General features: G+C 46.2%; 1 protein-coding gene across 1 annotated transcript; it reads left to right on the top strand.

Moving 5' to 3' along the window:
• The first annotated feature begins 161 nt into the window (after positions 1-161).
• DCAF11 (DDB1 and CUL4 associated factor 11) lies at positions 162-21,301 on the top strand. The gene is made up of 14 exons (XM_085565422.1): positions 162-168; positions 234-306; positions 1,480-1,607; positions 2,920-3,029; positions 3,670-3,722; positions 4,843-4,943; positions 6,150-6,296; positions 9,004-9,058; positions 10,846-10,972; positions 12,464-12,676; positions 16,218-16,371; positions 18,343-18,489; positions 19,918-20,024; positions 21,173-21,301. Exons 1-14 carry the CDS (start codon positions 162-164, stop codon positions 21,284-21,286), a joined length of 1,536 nt encoding a protein of 511 aa, XP_085421548.1. The 3' UTR covers positions 21,287-21,301.
• The last annotated feature ends 178 nt before the right edge of the window (positions 21,302-21,479 follow it).

Here is a 21,479-nt window from a genome sequence, read left to right as displayed (position 1 = left end):
CTCCGCCAATCAGCGCGCTCCCCCCCGCAGGCCACGCCCCCTCCGCCCTTACCCCACGTGTCAATCAGCGCGGGGGGGCGTGGCTCGCTGCCTGCGCGCTGATTGGCGGAGGCGGCGCGGTGGGCGGGGCCTAACCCGGAAGTGGCGGCGCGGGGGGATCCATGGGCGGCAGGAGCGGAGGGGGGGGAGGGGAAAGGGGAGGGGGGGGGAGGGGCGGCCCCGGGGGGGGGGAGGGGCCGGGGAGGGGGAGGGGGGGGAGGGGGGGGAGGGGCTGGAGCTGCCGGAGCTGCGCGCGCTGCTCAGGAGGTGAGGGGGGGGGAAACTGAGGCAGGTTCGGGGTGGGGGAGGGGATTTGGGGGGTGGGGGAGGGGATTTGGGGGGAAACTGAGGCAGGTTTGGGGTGGGGAGGGGGTTTGGGGGGTGGGGGAGGGGATTTGGGGGGGTGGGGGAGGGGATTTGGGGGAAACTGAGGCAGGCTTGAGGTGGGGGAGGGGATTTGGGGGAAACTGAGGCAGGTTTGGAGTGGGGGAGGGGATTTGGGGGGGATTGGGGGGAAACTGAGGCAGGTTCGGGGTGGGGGAGGGGATTTGGGGGGTGGGGGAGGGGATTTGGGGGGAAACTGAGGCAGGTTTGGGGTGGGGGAGGGGATTTGGGGGGTGGGGGAGGGGATTTGGGGGAAACTGAGGCAGGTTCGGGGTGGGGGAGGGGATTTGGGGGGTGGGGGAGGGGATTTGGGGGAAACTGAGGCAGGTTCGGGGTGGGGGAGGGGATTTGGGGGAAACTGAGGCAGGTTCGGGGTGGGGGAGGGGATTTGGGGGAAACTGAGGCAGGTTTGGGGCGGGGGAGGGGATTTGGGGCATTTTTGGGGATTTTTTGGGAGATTTTTGGCCATTTTTGGGGTGAATTTTGGGTTGAATATTTGGGCTGAATTTAGGCTGAATTTTGGATGAATTTTGGCAAATTTTGGGTCATTTTGGGGTGAATATTTGGGCTGAATTTTGGCGATTTTTGGGTCATTTTGGGTGACTTTTGGGTAAATTTTGGGTGAATTTTGCCTGAATTTTGGCTGAATTTTGGCTGAATTTTGGTGTGAATTTTGGGGTGAATTTTGGGCTGAATTTTTGGATGAATTTGGGGTGAATTTTGGGTGAATTTTGGCTGAATTTGGGCTGAATTTTGGGTGAATTTTGGCTGAATTTGGGCTGAATTTTGGCTGAATTTTGGCTGAATTTTGGCTGAATTTTGGCAAATTTTGGGTCATTTTGGGCTGAATTTTGGGTGAATTTTGGTGTGAATTTTGGGGTGAATTTTGGCCATTTTTGGTGTGAATTTTGGTGAATTTTGGGGTGAATTTTGGCCATTTTTGGTGTGAATTTTGGTGAATTTTGGGGTGAATTTTGGCCATTTTTGGTGTGAATTTTGGTGAATTTTGGGTGAATTTTGGCCGTTTTTGGGTCATTTTTGGTGCCTTTTCTCCAGGGCCGGGCGGGGGCAAATCCCGGATCCGGACTCGGACTCGGACTCGGACTCGGAGCCGGAACCGGAACCGGAACCGGAACCGGAAGCGGAGCAGGAAGGGGGGGGAGGGGCCCCGGAGGCCTCCGGAGGTGGGGGCGGGGCTTAAAGGGGCGGGGCTTGAGGGGAAAGGGGCGGGGCTTAAAGGGGCCGAATTTAAATAAAGGGGAGGGGCTTAAACAAAGGGGAGGGGCTTAATGTAACATAATTAAAATAAAGGGGAGGGGCTTAAAGGGATTTAATTTAAATAAAGGGGAGGGGCTTAAATAAAGGGGTGGGGCTTAAAGGGATCTAATATAAATAAGGGGAGGGGCTTAAATAAGGGGAGGGGCTTAAAGGGATCTAATTTAAATAAAGGGAGGGGCTTAAATAAAGGGGTGGGGCTTAAAGGGACCTGATTTAAATAAAGGGGATGGGCTTAAACAAAGGGGAGGGGCTAAATGGATCTAATTTAAATAAAGGGGAGGGGCTTAAATGGATCTGATTTAAATAAAGGGGAGGGGCTTAAAGAAAGGGGAGGGGCTTAAATAAATGGGAGGGCCTTAAAGGGACCTAATTCAAATAAAAGGGGCGGGGCTTAATGTAACATAATTTAAATAAAGGGAGGGGCATAAATAAGGGGAGGGGCTTAAAGGGGAGGAACTTAAATGGATCTAATTTAAATAAGGGGAGGGGTTTAAATGGATCTAATTTAAATAAAGGGGAGGGGCTTAAATGGATCTAATTTAAATAAAGGGGAGGGGCTTAAACAAATGGGAGGGGCTAAAGGGATCTAATTTAAATAAAGGGAGGGGCTTAAATAAAGGGGAGGGGCTTAAATGGATCTAATTTAAATAAAGGGAGGGGCTTAAAGGGACCTGATTTAAATAAAGGGGATGGGCTTAAACAAAGGGGAGGGGCTAAATGGATCTAATTTAAATAAAGGGGAGGGGCTTAAAGGGACCTGATTTAAATAAAGGGGATGGGCTTAAACAAAGGGGAGGGGCTAAATGGATCTAATTTAAATAAAGGGGAGGGGCTTGAATAAGGGGAGGGGCTTAAAGGGGAGGAGCTTAACTGGATCTAATTTAAATAAGGGGAGGGGATTAAATAAGGGGAGGGGCTTAAATGGATCTAATTTAAATAAAGGGGCGGAGCTTAAATAAATGGGAGTGGTTTTAAGGGGCGGATTTAAATAAAGGGGCGGGGCTTAAATAAAGGGGAGGAGCTTAACGGGATCTAATTTAAATAAAGGGGAGGGGTTTAAATAAAGGGGAGGGGCTTACATGGATCTAATTTAAATAAAGGGGAGGGGCTTAAATGAGGGAGGGGCTTAAAGGGAGGGGGAGGGGCTTAAAGGGAGGGACCAGGGTTAAAAGGGGCGTGGCCTGATCTGAGGCCCCGCCCCCTTTCCTCCCCCCCCAGCCGCCCCTCCCCCCCCCGGCCCCGCCCTGCAGGAGCTGCGGGCGGAGCTCGGGGGGGGCGGGGCCGGGGCGGGACCCCCCGAGCGGAGCCTGCCCAGGCTGGTGCGGCAGGTGGGGAACTGGTTTGGACTGGTTTGGACTGGGAGGGCACCGGGAGGGGGGAAAACGGGGAGAAATACGGAAAAAACGGGGAAAAACGGTGGAAAAACGGCAAAAAAAGGGTTAAAACGGGGCAAAAGGGGTTAAAAATGGGGGGGAAAGGGTTAAAAATGGGGTTTGGGGTTACTGGTTTATACTGGGAGGGACTGGGAGGGGGGAAATGGGGGAAAATGGTGGAAAATGGGAGAAAAATGGCAAAAAACGGTTAAAAATGGGGGGAAATGGGGAAGAAAGGGTTAAAAATGGCCAAGAAAGGGTTAAAAATGGGGTTTGGGGTTACTGGTTTATACTGGTTTGTACTGGGAGGGACTGGGAGGGACTGGGAGGGGGGAAATGGGGAAAAAATGGGGGAAAACGGGAAAAATGGTGAAAAAATGGCAGAAAAAGGGTTAAAAATGGCAAAGGAAGGGTTAAAAATGGGGGAATGGGGTTTGGGTTACTGGTTTATACTGGTTTGTACTGGTTTATACTGGTTTAAACTGGTTTATGCTGGTTTAAACTGGTCTATACTGGTTTATACTGGTCTATACTGGTCTATACTGGTTTATACTGGTTTATACTGGGAGCTGACCCCGCCCCTCCCCCCTCCCAGCGCGAATGGGGGCGGAGCTTCACCAGGGAGGAGAGGAACCGGCTGAGCGCCCAGTAAGGGACTGGTTTATACTGGTTTATACTGGTTTATACTGGTTTGGACTGGGAGGGGGCGGAGCCACTGGTTTAGACTGGTTTGGACTGGTTTAGACTGGTTTAGACTGGTTTATACTGGTTTTTAACCATTTTTAACTGGTTTAGACTGGGAGGGAGTGGTTTTTACTGGTTTTTAGCCGTTTTGAACTGGTTTGAGCTGGTTCATACTGGTTCATACTGGTTAAAATGGTTTTTAACCACTCTAAACCAATTTAAACCAGTTTATACTGGTTTATACTGGTTTAAACTGGTTTTTACCCATTTTTAACCAATTTAAACCTCTTTATACCGGTTTTCAACCGGTTCGTACCGGTTTGCGCTGGTTTAAATCGGTTTTTAACCATTTTTAACCAGTGTAAACTGGATTTTTACCGGTTTGAACTGGTTCCTAAGCGACTTCAACCGGTTCAAACTGGTTTATATTGGTTTGAACCAATTTTAACCAATTTAAACCAGTTTAACCGGATTAAACTGGCTCAAACCGGCTTTTAACCCGCCTTCAACCAGTTTAGAAGCGACTTAAACTGGTTTAAACTGGTTTAATCCGCTTCAAACCGGTTTAATCCCCTTTAAACCGCTTTAATCCGCTTCAAACCGGTTTAATCCCCTTCTAACCTGTTTAATCCCTTTCAAACCGGTTTAATCCCCTTTAAACCAGTTTAATCCCTTTTAATCCTGTTTAACCCCTCTTAAACCGGTTTAATCCCCTTTAAACCGGTTTAATCCCCTCTTAAACCGGTTTAATCCCCTCTTAAACCGGTTTAATCCGCTTCAAACCGGTTTAATCCGCTTCAAACCGCTTTAATCCCCTTTAAACTGCTTTAATCCTCTTTAAACCGGTTTAATTCCTTCTTAAACTGGTTTAATCCCCTTTAAACTGGTTAAATCCCTTTTAAACCGGTTTAATCCCCTTTTAAACTGGTTTAATCCTCTTTAAACTGGTTTAATCCCCTTTTAAACTGGTTTAATCCTCTTTAAAGTGGTTGAATCCCTTTTAAACTGGTTAAATCCCCCTTAAACTGGTTTAATCCACTTCAAACTGGTTTAATCCGCCTCAAACCGGTTTATTCCGCCTCAGTTTCCTGCCCAATCACGCGGCGGCGCTGGAGCCCCACCCCCAGAAGGTTTTTTGCGCCGTCTTCGCCGACCGCGGCCGCCGCCTCCTGACCGCCTGCCAAGGTGAGAGAAAATCCCAAATTTTTTGGGGCGAATTCCCGAAAATTCGGGAAATTTCGGGGGGAAAAAAAAATCGGCGAAAATGGCGAAAAAATACGGATTTTTTCGGATTTTTTGGGCATTTTTGGGGGTTAAAATGCGATTTTTCTTGGGGTTTTTGGGTGTCAGGGTGAGCGGAATTCCCAAAAATTCCCAAATTTGAGAAATTTTGGGGAAAATACAAAAAAATTTGGATTTTTTGGGATGCTTTTTGGCAATTTCTGGAGTTAAAATGTGATTTTTTTGAGGGGTGTTTTTGGGTGTCAGGGTGAGCAGGAATTCCCAAAAATTTCCCAAAATCTTGGGGGAAATTTGGGAAATTTTGGGGGAAAAAATCCCCAAATTTTGACCCAAAAATTCCTCAAATTTTGATCCAAAACTTTCCAAATTTCGACCCAAAACTCCCCAATTTTGACCCAAATTTTCCCCAAATTCCCGAATTTTGCCCCCAAATCCCCAAATTCCCCACATTTTGACCCAAAATTTCGTCTCAAAATCCCCCAAAAACTCCCGATTTTTCGCCGCAAATTCGCCCAAATTTTGACCAAAAATCCCCAAATTTTGACCCAAAACTCCCCAATTTTAACCCAAAATTCCTCTAAATTCCCAATTTTCGACCAAAATTCCTGATTTTTGGCCCAAAACCCCCAAATTTCAACCCAAAATTCCTGAATTCTGAACCCAAAACCTCCAAATCTTGGTCTCATGAACTCCCAAACTTTGACTGAAATGATCCCGAATTTCGACCCGGAAACTCCAATTTTTACCCCCAAATCACCCAAATTTCCCAAATTTTGACCCAAAATTTCCAATTTTGGACCCGAAAATCCCCAAATTTTCATCAAAACCCTCTAAATTTCGTTGTAAAACCCCCAAATTTTGACGCAAAACCCCCAAATTTTGACTGAAAAATCCCCAAATTTCGACCCAGAACCTCCAAATTTTTACCCCGAAATCACCCAAATTTCCACATTTTGGACCCAAATTTTCCAATTTTGGACCTGAAAATCCCCAAATTTTCATCAAACCCCTCTAAATTTCATTGTAAAACCCCCGAAATTTGCCGTAAAACCCCCAAACTTCGCCCTGAACCCCCCAAATCTCGCCCCGAAATTCCCGTTTTTTCGCCCGAAATGACCCAAAATTTTCGTTTTTCGCCCCAAAACCCAGACCACTTCCTGCGGCTGTTCGAGGTGTCGGGGGCGGGGCTGCGGCTCCTCCGGGCCACCAGGGGGCGCCAGGTGGGCTGGAGCATCCTGGACGTGGCGCTCGGCCCCGAGGGCCGCCAGGCGCTCTACTGCTCCTGGTCCAGCCACGGTAACTGGTTTATACTGGGAGGGACTGGGAGGGGAAGAAATGGGGAGAAACGGGGAAAAAACGGGAAAAAACGGTGAAAAAATGGCTAAAAAGGGGTTAAAAATGGGGGAAAAAGGGTTAAAAGTGGGGGAAGAAAGGGTTAAAAGTGGGAAAGAATGGGTTAAAAATGGAGGGAAATGGGGATTGGAGTTACTGGTTTGGACTGGTTTGTACTGGGAGGAACTGGGAGGCGAAGAAATGGGGAGAAACGGGGAAAAAACGGGAAAAAACGGTGAAAAAATGGCTAAAAAGGGGTTAAAAATGGGGAAAAAAGGGTTAAAAGTGGGGGAAGAAAGGGTTAAAATGGGGAAATGGGGATTGGGGTTACTGGTTTGGACTGGTTTGTACTGGGAGGGGACTGGGAGGGACTGGGAGGGGAAAAATGGGGAGAAACGGGGAAAAACGGGAAAAAACGGTGAAAAAATGGCTAAAAAGGGGTTAAAAATGGGGGGGAAAGGGTTAAAAGTGGGGGAAGAAAGGGTTAAATGTGGAAAAGAATGGGTTAAAAATGGAGGGAAATGGGGATTGGGGTTACTGGTTTGGACTGGTTTGTACTGGGAGGGACTGGGAGGTGAAGAAATGGGGAGAAACGGGGAAAAAACGGGAAAAAACGGTGAAAAAATGGCTAAAAAAGGGTTAAAAATGGGGAAAAAGGGTTAAAAGTGGGGGAAGAAAGGGTTAAAATGGGGATTGGGGATTGGGGTTACTGGTTTGTACTGGTTTGTACTGGGAGGGACTGGGAGGGGAAAAATGGGGAGAAACGGGGAAAAATGGGGAAAAACGGTGAAAAAATGGCCAAAAAAGGGTTAAAAATGGGGAAAAAGGGTTAAAAGTGGGGGAAGAAAGGGTTAAAATGGGGAAATGGGGATTGGGGTTACTGGTTTGGACTGGTTTGTACTGGGAGGGACTGGGACGGGGGAATTAGGGAAAAAATGGGAAAAAATTGTGAAAAATGGCAAAGAAAGGGTTAAAAATGGGGAAAAAAGGGTTAAAAGTGGGGGAAGAAAGGGTTAAAAGTGGGAAAGAATGGGTTAAAAATGGGGGAATGGGATTTGGGGTTACTGGTTTATACTGGGAGGGACTGGGAGGGGAAAAATGGGGAGAAATGTGGAAAAATGGTGAAAAAATGGGGGGAAATGGGGGGAAATGGCAAAGAAAGGGTTAAAAATGGGAAAGAAGGTTAAAAATGGAGGGAAATGGGGATTGGGGTTACTGGTTTGGACTGGTTTATACTGGGAGGGACTGGGAGGGGGGAATTAGGGAAAAAATGGGAAAAAATGGTGAAAAATGGCAAAGAAAGGGTTAAAAATGGGGAAAAAAGGGTTAAAAGTGGGAAAAAAGGGTTAAAAATGGGAAAGAATGGGTTAAAAATGGGGAAATGGGGATTGGGGTTACTGGTTTATACTGGGAGGGACTGGGAGGGACTGGGAGGCGAAGAAACGGGGAGAAACGGGGAAAAAACGGGGAAAAACGGTGAAAAAATGGCCAAAAAAGGGTTAAAAATGGGGAAAAAAGGGTTAAAAGTGGGAAAGAATGGGTTAAAAATGGGGGAATGGGATTTGGGGTTACTGGTTTATACTGGGAGGGACTGGGAGGGGAAAAATGGGGAGAAATGGGGAAAAATGGGAAAAAACGGGGGAAAATGGGGGAAATGGCAAAGAAAGGGTTAAAAATGGGAAAGAAAGGGTTAAAAATGGAGGGAAATGGGGATTGGGGTTACTGGTTTGGACTGGTTTATACTGGGAGGGACTGGGAGGCGAAGAAATGGGGAGAAACGGGGAAAAAACGGGAAAAAACGGTGAAAAAATGGCTAAAAAGGGGTTAAAAATGGGGGGGAAAGGGTTAAAAGTGGGGAAAGAAAGGGTTAAAAGTGGGAAAGAATGGGATTTGGGGTTACTGGTTTATACTGGGAGGGACTGGGAGGCGAAGAAATGGGGAGAAACGGGGAAAAAACGGGGAAAAACGGTGAAAAAATGGCTAAAAAAGGGTTAAAAATGGGGAAAAAAGGGTTAAAAGTGGGAAAAAAGGGTTAAAAGTGGGGGAAGAAAGGGTTAAAAATGGGAAAGAAAGGGTTAAAAATGGGGGAATGGGATTTGGGGTTACTGGTTTATACTGGGAGGGACTGGGAGGGGAAAAATGGGGAGAAATGTGGAAAAATGGGGAAAAACGGTGAAAAAATGGCCAAAAAAGGGTTAAAAAGGGGGAAAAAAGGGTTAAAAATGGGAGAAATTGGGGAGGAATGGGTTAAAAATGGGGAAAATGGGAATTTGGGGTTACTGGTTTGTACTGGTTTGTACTGGTTTGTACTGGGAGGGGACTGGGAGGGACTGGGAGGGGGGAAATGGGGAAAAACGGTGAAAAAATGGCAAAAAAAGGGTTAAAATGGTGGAAAATTGGGGAAAAGGGGGTTGGGGTTACTGGTTTGAACTGGTTTGTACTGGTTTGAACTGGTTTGTACTGGTTTGAACTGGGAGGGAACTGGGACAAACTGGGAGGGGAAAAAATGGGGAAAAAAACGGTGAAAAAACGGGAAAAAATGGTCAAAAAACGGCCAAAAAAAAGGGGTGAAAAACGGGGATTTTGGAACTGGTTTTACTGGTTTGAACTGGGAGGGGGCGGGGCAGGGGGCGTGGCCTCCGGGGTAAGCCCCGCCCCCTTTTCCCGCCAGTCCACGCCTTTGATTTGCATGGAGAGGGCGACGCCCACACGGCCCTGGACTTCAGGTGGGGGCGTGGCTTCGAAATTTGGGGCGTGGCTTGAGGTTTAACCTGTCAATTTGCATTTTGGGCGTGGCTTTTGGCGATATTTGCATATTTGGGGGCATTGTTTCCCTAATTGGGGGCGTGGTTTCCAAATTGGGGGCGTGGCTTGTGTTGTCTTCCCTCTCATTTGCATTTGGGGCGTGGTTTGTGGCGATATTTGCATATTTGGGGGCATTGTTTCCCTATTTGGGGGCGTGGCTTCGAATTCGGGGGCGTGGTTTGAGGTTTGGCCTGTCTCATTTGCATTTGGGGCGTGGTTTTGGGTGATATTTGCATATTTGGGGGCATTGTTTCCATATTTGGGGGCGTGGCTTCGAATTTGGGGGCGTGGCTTCGAATTTGGGGGCGTGGTTTGAGGTTTAGCCTGTCTCATTTGCATTTGGGGCGTGGCTTTGGGCGATATTTGCATATTTAAGACATTATTTCCCTATTTGTGGGCGTGGCTTCGCTTTTTTGGGGGCGTGGCTTGATGTTTAACCTGTCTAATTTGCATTTTGGGCGTGGTTTTGGGTGACATTTGCATATTTGGGGGCATTGTTTCCCTATTTGGGGGCGTGGTTTCCAATTTGGGGGCGTGGCTTGGTGTTGATTATGTCTCGTTTGCATTTGGGGGCGTGGCTTTCCTTCCAGTGGGCGTGGCTTGGGCTGTAATTTGCTTATGGAGTGTGCTTATTAACATTGGGGCGTGGCTTCAACACCCTAATTAGCATAATAGGCGTGGCTTAAACCCCTTTTGGCCCCATATACGGAAGTGGGCGTGGCTTAAACGCACTAATTAACATAGTGGGCGTGTCTTAAACCATTAATTAACCTCATATAAGAAAGTGGGCGTGGTTTAATCACCTAATTAACATTGTGTGCCTGGGTTAAAAACCCTAATTTACATAGTGGGCATGGCTTAATCCCAATATAAGTCTTTATTATCAAGTGGGCGTGGCTTAAACACACTAATTAACATAGTGGGCGTGGCCTAAACCCCATTATAACTCCATATAGAGAAGTAGGCGTGGCTTAAATGTCCCTAATTAACATGGTGGGCGTGGCTTAAACCCCATTTTAACCCCTTATAACCAAGTAGGCGTGGCTTAAATCCCCTAATTAACATAGTGGGCGTGGCTTAAACCACATCTTAACCTCTTTCTATCACGTGGGCGTGGCTTAAACACACTAATTAACATAGTGGGCGTGGGTTAAACTCCATATTAACCCCATATAGAGAAGTGGGCGTGTCTTAAATTTCCCTAATTAATATAGTGGGCGTGCCTTAAACCCCATTTTAACCTTTTTTATCAAGTGGGCGTGGCTTAAACCTCATATTAACATTTTTTATCAAGTGGGCGTGGCTTAAACACACTAATTAACATAGTGGGCGTGATCTAATCCCCATTGTAACCCCATGTAGAGAAGTGGGCGTGGCTTAATCACCAAATTAACATAGTGGGCGTGGCTTAAACCCCAATTTAGCCCTTGTAATAAAGTGGGCGTGGCTTAATCACCAAATTAACATAGTGGGCGTGGCTTTAACCCCTTAATTAGCATAATGAGCGTGGCTTAAACCCCTATTAACCCCTTATAATCATGTGGGCGTGGCTTAAACACCCTAATTAACATAATGGGCGTGGCTCAAACTACATCTAAACCTCTTCTTACAAAGTGGGCGTGGCTTAAACACATTATTAACATAGTGGGCGTGGCTTAAAGAGCCTAATTAACATAATGGGCGTGTCCTCCGTGTCCCCGCCCCCCAGGCCCGAGGACCGGCGCTTTGCCGTCTTCTCATTGGCTGTCGGGCCGGACGGGCGGGACGTGATGGGCGGGGCCAACGACGGCTGCGTCTACGTCTACGACCGGGAGGCGCAGCGGCGCGTGGAGAGGGTGAGGAAACGGGGCGAAAACGGGGGAAAACGGGCAAAAAGGGGAAAAACGGGGAAAAACGGGGAAAGGAGGCGGAAAAACGGGGAAAAAACGGTGAAAATTGGGAGGGAAATGGTGAAAAAACGGTGAAAATCGGGGAAAAAACAGTGAAAAAACGGAGAAAAAACGGTGAAAATTGGTTTTTAAAAATGGTGAAAAAACGGTGAAATTCGGGGAAAAAACAGTGAAAAAACGGAGAAAAAACGGTGAAAATTGGTTTTTCAAAATGGTGAAAATTGGTTAAAAAAATTAGTAAAAATTGGTTATTAAATGGTAAAAATTGGTTGTAAAATGTTGAAAATTGGTTTAAGAAAAAGGGGGGAATTGGTTTAAAAATGGGTAAGAAATTGTTAAAAAAACGGTGGAAAATGGTTAAAAAAAAGCTGGAAATTGGTTAAAAATCCAGTGAAAATTGGTTAAAATACTGGTGAAAATTGGTTAAAAAAACGGTGAAAATTGGTTAAAAAATGGGTAAGAAATGGTTAAAAAAACGGTGAAAATTGGTTAAAAAACAGAGAAAATTGGTTAAAAAATCAGTGAAAATTGGTTGAAAATTGGTTAAGAAAATGCTGAAAATTCGTTAAGAAAATGGTGAAAATTGGTTGAAAAACCGGTTAAAGAAACGGTGAAAATTGGTTAAAAAACTGGTGAAAATCGGTGGAAAAAATAGTGAAAATTGGTGTAAAAAATAGTGAAAATTGGTTAAAAAATTGTGAAAATTGGTTTAAAAATTGGGTGGAAGTTGCTGAAAAAAATGGTGAAAATTGGTGAAAAAAAAGGTGAAAATTGGTTAAAAAATGGGTGAAAATTGGTAAAAAAATCGGTGAAAATTTTTAACCCTTTCTTTACCATTTTTAACCCTTTCCTCCCCACCTTTTTCCCCCATTTTTAACCCTTTTTTCGCCATTTCTTCACCGTTTTTCCCCATTTTTCCCCTCCCAGTCCAAACCAGTCCAAACCAGTAACCCAAACCCCATTTTCCTCCATTTTTAACCCTTTCTTTACCATTTTAACCCTTTCTTTGCCAGTTTTAACCCTTTCTTGGCCATTTTTAACACCTTTTTTGCAGTTTTTTCACCATTTTTCCCCCATTTTTCCCCGTTTCCCCCATTTCTCCCTCCCAGTATAAACCAGTCCAAACCAGTAACCCCAAACCCCATTTCCCTCCATGTTTAACCCTTTCTTTGCCATTTTAACCCTTTCTCTGCCAGTTTTAACCCTTTCTCAGCCATTTTTAACCCTTTTTTCGCCATTTTTTCACCGTTTTTTCAGATTTTTTCCCATTTTCTCCCTCCCAGTACAAACCAGTCCAAACCAGTAACCCAAACCCCATTTCCCTCCATTTTTAACCCTTTCTTGGCCATGTTTAACCCTTTCTCAGCCATTTTTAACCCTTTTTTCGCCATTTTTTCACCGTTTTTTCCCGTTTTTTCCCCGTTTTCCCCCTCCCAGTCCAAACCAGTCCAACCCAGTCTCCCTCCCCGGCAGGTCCCCGCCCACGAGGACGACGTCAACGCCGTGGCCTTGGCCGACGCCTCGGGCCAGCTCCTCCTGTCCGGCGGCGACGACGGCGTCGGCCGGGCCTGGGACCGGCGCTGCCTGGCCGAGGGGCCGGCGCTCACCCTGGCCGGCCACCGGGACGGGCTGACCTTCCTGCACGCCCGGGTGGGTCACTGGGAGGGACTGGGAGGGGAAAAACGGGGAGAAACGGGGGAAAAACGGTGAAAAAACGGCGGAAAACGGCGAAAAAACGGCGGAAAACGGCGGGAAAATGGGGGAAATGGGGGGAAAATGGGGGGGATGTGGGGAGGAAAGGGTTAAAAATGGCAGAGAAAGGGTTAAAAATGGGGGAAATGGGAATTGGGGTTACTGGTTTGTACTGGTTTGGACTGGGAGGGGAAAAATGGGGAGAAATGGGGAAAAACGGCGAAAAAACGGCGAAAAACGGCGGGAAAATGGGGGAAATGGGGGGGAAAATGGGGGAGATGTGGGGAGGAAAGGGTTAAAAATGGGGAAAATGGGAATTGGGGTTACTGGTTTGTACTGGGAGGGACTGGGAGGGGAAAAATGGGGAGAAATGGGGGAAAAACGGGGAGAAACGGTGAAAAAACGGCGAAAAACGGTGAAAAAATTGCTAAAAAAGGGTTAAAAATGGGTAAAAAAGGGTTAAAAGTGGGGAATGAAAGGGTTAAAAATGGGGGAAATGGGAATTGGGTTACTGGTTTGTACTGGTTTATACTGGGAGGGACTGGGAGGCGAAAAATGGGGAGAAACGGTGAAAAAACTGCAAAAAACGGTGTAAAAATGGCTAAAAAAGGATTAAAAATGGGTAAAAAAAAGTTAAAAGTGGGGAAAGAAAGGGTTAAAAATGGGGGAAATGGGGATTGGGGTTACTGGTTTGTACTGGGAGGGACTGGGAGGGGAAAATTGGGGAGAAATGGGGAAAAATGCGGAAAAATGGTGAAAAAATGGGAAAAAACAGTGAAAAAATGGGGAATGGAGTAAAAATGGGGGAAATGTGGGGAGGAAAGGGTTAAAAATGGCCAAGAAAGGGTTAAAAATGGGGGAAATGGGAATTGGGGTTACTGGTTTGTACTGGTTTATACTGGGAGGGACTGGGAGGGACTGGGAGGGGGAAAATGGGGAGAAACTGTGAAAAAATGGCAAAAAACGGTTAAAAATGGGGGAAAATGGAAAAAAAAAGGGATTTTGGACTGGTTTGGACTGGTTTGAACTGGCCCAAACTGGTTTGAACTGGTTTATACTGGTTTGAACTGGGAGAGCAACTGGGACAAGAAAAATGGGTCAAAAATGGGAAAAAATGGTGAAAAATGGGCAAAAATGAGCCAAAAATCGCTCAAATCGAATGGAATTTTTTCCTACTGGTTTATACTGGTTTGAACTGGTTTATACTGGTTTAAACTGGGATTTCGTGGTTGGGAGAGCAAGTGGGACAAGAAAAATGGGTCCAAAATGGGCAAAAATAGGGGGAAAATAGGCAAAATTTGGGCTAAAATGGCTCAAATCGAATGGAATTTTTTCCTACTGGTTTATACTGGTTTTAACTGGTTTATACTGGTTTATACTGGGATTTCGTGGTTGGGAGAGCAAGTGGGACAAGAAAAATGGGTTCAAAATGGGCAAAAATAGGGGAAAAATGGGCAAAAATTGGGTAAAAATTGGGCAAAATTGGCTCAAATCGAATGGAATTTTTTCCTACTGGTTTATACTGGTTCATACTGGTTTTTCCTGGTTTATACTGGTTTATACTGGTTTAAACTGGGATTTCGTGGTTGGGAGAGCAAGTGGGACAAGAAAAATATGTCAAAAATGGGCAAAAATAGGGGGAAAATGGGCAAAAACTGGGCAAAATTGGCTCAAATCGAATGGAACTTTATCCTACTGGTTTATACTGGTTCATACTGGTTTTTACTGGTTTATACTGGTTTATACTGGTTTAAACTGGGATTTTGTGGTTGGGAGAGCAAGTGGGACAAGAAAAATGGGTCCAAAATGGGAAAAAATAGGGGAAAAATGGGCAAAAACTGGGCAAAATTGGCTCAAATCGAATGGAACTTTTTCCTACTGGTTTATACTGGTTCATACTGGTTTATACTGGTTTATACTGGTTTATACTGGTTTAAACTGGACTTTTGTGGTTGGGAGAGCAACTGGGTGCAGAAAAATTGGGGGAAATGGTGAAAAATGGCCAAAAATGAGCAAAAATTGGGCAAAAATGGCTCAAATCGAATGGATTTTTTCCGTAGTGGTTTATACTGGTTTATACTGGTTTAAACTGGGATTTTGTGGCTGGGAGAGCAAGTGGGACAAGAAAAATGGGTCCAAAATGGGCAAAAATAGGGGGAAAATGGGTCAAAAGTGGGCAAAAATTGGGCAAAATTGGCTCAAATCGAATGGAATTTTTTCCTACTGGTTTATACTGGTTTATACTGGTTTGTACTGGTTTATACTGGTTTATACTGGTTTATACTGGTTTAAACTGGGATTTCATGGTTGGGAGAGCAAATGGGACAAGAAAAATGGGTCCAAAATGGGCAAAAATAGGGGAAAAATGGGCAAAAATAGGCCAAAATTGGCTCAAATCGAATGGAATTTTTTCCTACTGGTTCATACTGGTTTATACTGGTTTATACTGGTTTAAACTGGGATTTCGTGGTTGGGAGAGCAAGTGGGACAAGAAAAATGGGTCCAAAATGGGCAAAAATAGGGGAAAAATGGGCAAAAATTGGCCAAAATTGGCTCAAATCGAATGGAATTTTTTCCTACTGGTTTTTACTGGTTTATACTGGTTTGTACTGGTTTAAACTGGGATTTTGTGGCTGGGAGAGCGACTGGGAGCGGAAAAATGGTGAAAAATGATGAAAAATGGGCAAAAATCGGCCAAAATTGGATCAAATCGAATGGAATTTTTTCCTACTGGTTTATACTGGTTTGTACTGGTTTATACTGGTTTGTACTGGTTTATACTGGTTTAAACTGGGATTTTGTGGTTGGTAGAGCAAGTGGGACAAGAAAAATGGGTCCAAAATGGGCAAAAATAGGGGGAAAATGGGTCAAAAGTGGGCAAAAATTGGGCAAAATTGGCTCAAATCGAATGGAATTTTTTCCTACTGGTTTATACTGGTTCATACTGGTTTATACTGGTTTATACTGGTTTAAACTGGGATTTTGTGGCTGGGAGAGCGACTGGGAGCGGAAAAATGGTGAAAAATGATGAAAAATGGGCAAAAATCGGCCAAAATTGGATCAAATCGAATGGAATTTTTTCCTACTGGTTTATACTGGTTTGTACTGGTTTATACTGGTTTGTACTGGTTTATACTGGTTTAAACTGGGATTTCGTGGTTGGGAGAGCAAATGGGACAAGAAAAATGGGTCCAAAATGGGCAAAAATAGGGGAAAAATGGGCAAAAACTGGGCAAAATTGGCTCAAATCGAATGGAACTTTTTCCTACTGGTTCATACTGGTTTATACTGGTTCATACTGGTTTAAATTGGGATTTTGTGGTTGGGTGAGCAAGTGGGACAAGAAAAATGGGTTCAAAATGGGCAAAAATAGGGGAAAAATGGGCAAGAATTGGGTAAAAATAGGCCAAAATTGGCTCAAATCGAATGGAATTTTTTCCTACTGGTTCATACTGGTTTGTACTGGTTTTTACTGGTTTATACTGGTTTATACTGGCAGGGGGACGGTCGCTACGTGGTGTCCAACTCCAAGGACCAGTCGGCCAAGCTCTGGGATCTGCGGCGGCCCTCGGGGGAGGCGGCGCTGGCGGCGACGCGCCGGGCGGTGGCGCGGCAGAGCTGGGACTACCGCTGGCAGCGGGCGCCCCGCAGCGGTACTGGTTTATACTGGTTTATACTGGTTTATACTGGTGTGGAGCGGGAGGGGGTGAAACGGCGAAAAAACGGCGAAAAACGGCGAAAAAACGGCGAAGAAAGGGTTAAAAACGGCGGGAAAACGGGGAAGAAAGGGTTAAAAATGGGGAAGAAAGGGTTAAACATGGGGAAGAAAGGGTTAAAAATTTCCCCCCAATTTTTATCCAATTTTCCCCCAAATTTTCACCCATTTTCACCCCATTTTTTTCCCAATTTTCCCCAATTTTTAACCAATTTTCACCCATTTTCTCCCAGTTTTCTTCCAATTTTTGGGTATTTTTTCCCCATTCCCCCCCCCCCCAGTTTTTTCCCAATTTTTCCCCAATTTTCTCCGATTTCCTTCAATTTTTTCCCAATTTTTGACTGAATTTCGCTCTTATTTCCCCAATTTTTATCAATTTTTTTTCCCAAGTTTTTCCCCATTTTTTCCCAATTTTCCCCCAATTTTCCCCAATTTTTTCCCCAATTTTTGACTGAATTTCGCTCATTTTACCCCATTTTTTCCCACTTTTACCCCAATTTTCCCCAATTTTTCCCCAAATTTTTCCCCAATTTTTCCCCAATTTTTCCCAATTTTTTCCCAAATTTTCCTCCAATTTTTCCCCCAATTTTTCCCCAATTTTTCTCTCATTTTTTTCCCAATTTTTACCCCAATTTTCCCCCAACCTTTCCCCAATTTTTTCCTAATCTTTGTCTGAATTTTGCTCATTTTTTCCCAATTTTTCTCCAATTTTCCCCCAATTTTCCCCCAATTTTTCACTGAATTTCTCTCTTTTTTCCTCCAATTTTCCCCCAATTTTTCCCCAATTTTTCCCCAATTTCCACCCATTTTTCGCCATTTTTCCCGCATTTTCCCCAATTTTCTCCAATTTTCTCCAATTTTTTCCCCAATTTTTGACTGAATTTCTCTCGTTTTTTCCCCATTTTTCCCCAATTTTCCCCATTTTTCCCGCCATTTCCCCCGGTGGGCGTGTCCTGCCGTGGCCCCGCCCCCAGCGCGCCGGGCCCCGCCCCTTCCGGGTGACGCGTCCGTGCTGACGTTCCGCGGTCACTCCGTGCTCCGCTCCATTTCCCCAATTTTACCCAATTTTCACCCAAATTTTCACCCAAATTTCCCCCCATTTTTCTCCCTATTTCCCCCCATTTTTTTACTTTTTTTTTTCCAATTTTTGGCTGAATTTCCCCAATTTTTCCCCAATTTTCCCCCATTTTTTAATATTTTTTTTCCCAATTTTTGGCTGAATTCCCCCAATTTTTCCCCAATTTTTCCTTAATTTTTCCCCAATTTCCCCCCAATCTTTCCCAATTTTCCCCTCAATTTTTATCCAATTTCCCTCAATTTTCCCCAATTTTTCCCCAATTTTTCTCCAATTTTCCCCAATTTTCCCCCAATTTTTCCTCCTATTTTCCCCCAATTTTTACCCAATTTTTCTCCAATTTTTCCCCAGTTTTCTCCCAATTTCCCCCCAATTTTCCCCAATTATCCCCCAATTTTTCCCCATTTTTTCCCCAATTTCCCCCAATTTTTCCCCATTTTTTCCCCAATTTCCCCCAATTTTTCCTCAATTTTTCTCCAATTTTCCCCAATTTTCCCCCAATTTTTGACTGAATTTTGCTCTTTTTTCCCCCAATTTTCCCCCAATTTTTGACTGAATTTCTCTCATTTTTTCCCCCATTTTCCCGCAATTTCCCCCAATTTCCCCCCAATTTTTCCCCAATTTTTCACTGAATTTCTCTCATTTTTTCCCCAATTTTCCCCATTTTTTCCCCAATTTCCCCCCAACTTTTCCCCATTTTTTACTCAATTTTCCCCCATTTTTCCCCCAATTTTCCCCCAATTTTTCCCCAATTTTCCCCATTTTTCCCCAATTTTCCCCTGTTTTCTCTCTGCCCATTTTTATGCAAATGTCCTGCCGTGGCCCCGCCCCCAGCGCGCCGGGCCCCGCCCCTTCCGGGTGACGCGTCCGTGCTGACGTTCCGCGGTCACTCCGTGCTCCGCTCGCTGCTGCGCTGCCGCCTGGCGCCGCCGGGGGGCGCCCCCGCGCTGGCGGCCGGCAGCGCCGACGGCGCCGTGCTGGGTACGCGCTGGAGGGACTGGGAGGGACTGGGAGGGGTTTGGGGTTACTGGTTTATACTGGGAGGGACTGGGAGGGACTGGGAGGGACTGGAAGGGGTTTGGGGGGGATTGGGATGGGATTTGGGGTCACTGGTTTATACTGGGAGGGACTGCGAGGGACTGGGAGGGACTGGGAGGGGATTTGGGGTTACTGGTTTATACTGGGAGTGACTGGGAGTGACTGGGAGGGGTTTGGGGGGGACTGGGAGGGGATATGGGGTTACTAGTTTATACTGGGAGGGATTGGGAGGGGTTTGGGAGGGAACTGGGAGGGACTGGGAGGGAACTGGGAGGGACTGGGAGGGACTGGGAGGGATTTGGGGTTACTGGTTTATACTGGGAGGGGCTGGGAGGGACTGGGAGGGACTGGGAGGGACTGGGAGGGGTTTGGGGTCACTGGTTTGTACTGGGAGGGACTGGGAGGGACTGGGAGGGGATTTGGGGTTACTGGTTTATACTGGGAGGGACTGGGAGGGACTGGGAGGGGTTTGGGGGGGACTGGGAGGGACTGGGAGGGGTTTGGGGGGGACTGGGAGGGACTGGGAGGGGTTTGGGAGGGACTGGGAGGGACTGGGAGGGGAATTGGGGTTACTGGTTTATACTGGGAGGGATTGGGAGGGGTTTGGGGGGGACTGGGATGGACTGGGAGGGACTGGGAGGGACTGGGATGGACTGGGAGGGGTTTGGGGGCGACTGGAAGGGACTGGGAGGGACTGGGAGGGACTGGGAGGGACTGGGAGGAACTGGGAGGGAACTGGGAGGGACTGGGAGGGAACTGGGAGGGACTGGGAGGGACTGGGAGGGAACTGGGAGGGGATTTGGGGTTACTGGTTTATACTGGGAGGGACTGGGAGGGTTTTGGGGGGGACTGGGATGGACTAAGAGGTAACTGGGAGGGACTGGGAGGGACTGGGAGGGGTCTGGGGGGGACTGGGAGGGGATTTGGGGTCACTGGTTTATACTGGGCGGGGTTTGGGAGGGTTTTGGTGTTACTGGTTTATACTGGGAGGGACTGGGATGGCATTTCGGGGGGACTGGGAGGGACTGGAATCAAACTGGGATAAACTGGGAGGGGACTGGGAGGGACTGGGAGGGGTTTGGGGTCACTGGTTTGTACTGGGAGGGACTGGGAGGAGGAACTGGGGGTCCTGAACTGGTTTATACTGGTTTAAACTGGCTCTTACCAATTTTATACAGCTTTTAACTGGTTTATACTGGTTTAAACTGGTTTGTACCAGTTTTTGACTGGTTTAAACTGGTTTTCACTTTTTTCTAACTGGTTTAAACTGGTTTATACTGGTTTGTACCAATTTTATACTGATTTAAACTGGTTTTTGACTGGTTTAAACTGGTTTTTTACCGGTTTGAACTGGTTTTTGCCGGTTTTCAGTCTATGACGTCACCACGGGGCGGGCCCTGCGCCGGCTGACCAATCACGGCGCCTGCGTGCGTGACGTCAGCTGGAGCCCCGAGGGGGCGTGGCTCGCCAGCGCATCGGTGGGCGGGGCCTCATTTGAATAACGGGGCTCATTTGAATAATGGGCGGGGCTTAAACGGGGAAGGGGCGGGGTTTGATGGGGAAAGGGGCGGGGCTTAATTTTAATAATGGGCGGGGTTGTTTTAAAAGAGGCGGGGTTTAACTAGGGAAGTGGGCGTGGTTTAATTTTAATAATGGGTGGGGCTAAAATTCAGAATATGAGATTATAAAATGAAAAAGGGGCGGGGCTTAATTAAAGAAATGGGCGGGGCTTAATTTTAATAATGGGCGTGGTTAGAATGGGAAAGGGGCGGTGCTTAATTAAAGAAATGGGCGGGGCTTTATTTTAATAAGGGGCGTGTTTTAAATTTAAAATTACTGAATTTTAATTAGTAAAAGAGGCGTGGCTAAACCCAAAATGGGCGGGGTTTAAATGAGGAAATGGGCGTGGTTTAATATTAAAAGGGGCGTGGCTAAAAGGTAAAGGGGGTGATGATTTGAATATATTAAAAGCCTGAATTTTAATAAGGAAAAGGGGCGTGGCTAAACACAAAGTGGGCGTGGTTTGAATTATGAAAGGGGCGTGGTTTAATATTAAAATGGGCGTGGCTAAAAGGTAAAAGGGGCGTGATTTGAATACATAAAACAATTGAATTTTAATTAGGCAAATGGGCGTGGCTAAACACAAAATGGGCGTGGTTTGAATTAGGAAAGGGGCGTGGTTTAATATTAAAATATGCGTGGCTAAAAGGTAAAAGAGGCGTGATTTGAATACATAAAACAACTGAATTTTAATTAGGAAAAGGGGCGTGGCCAAACACAAAATGGGCGGGTTTAAACTAGGAAAGGGGCGTGGTTTAATATTAAAAGGGGCGTGGCTAAAAGGTAAAAGGGGCATGATTTGACTACATAAAACAATTGAATTTTAATTAGGCAAATGGGCGTAGCTAAACACAAAATGGGCGTGGTTTAAACGAGGAAAGGGGCGTGGTTTAATATTAAAAGGGGCGTGGCTAAGAGGTAAAAGGGGCGTGATTTGAATACATAAAACGACTGAATTTTAATGAGGAAAAGGGGCGTGGCCAAACACAAAAGGGGCGGGGTTTGAATGTGAGGGGGCGTGGTCAGAGCCCCAAGGGGCGTGGCCTGACCAAGCCCCGCCCCTCAGTGGGACGGCACCGTGCGGCTCTGGACCTATCGCGACGCAGAGGAGGAGGAGGGGGCGGAGCTTCGGACGGAGGGGGCGTGGCCTCAGCGGGAGAAGGGGCGTGGCTTGGAATAAACCGCGAGGACGTGGCCCCGCCCACTTTTGTCTTTTTTGGGTTGAAATTTGGGGGTTTTGGGGTGAAATTTTTGGGGTTAAAATTTGGGGGTTTGGGGGTTTAAATTTCGGGGTTTTGGGGTTTAAATTTGGGGGTTTTGGGGGTGAAATTTTCGGGATTTTGGGGATAAAATTTGGGGGTTTTGGAGTTTAA

This window comes from Lonchura striata, chromosome 36, assembly GCF_050655825.1.
Source record: "Lonchura striata isolate lonStrDom1 chromosome 36, ASM5065582v1, whole genome shotgun sequence".
In the NCBI taxonomy this organism is placed as follows: domain Eukaryota; kingdom Metazoa; phylum Chordata; class Aves; order Passeriformes; family Estrildidae; genus Lonchura; species Lonchura striata.
The sequence above is the reverse complement of the archived record's forward strand: the minus strand, read 5'-3'. Positions and strand labels throughout refer to the sequence as shown.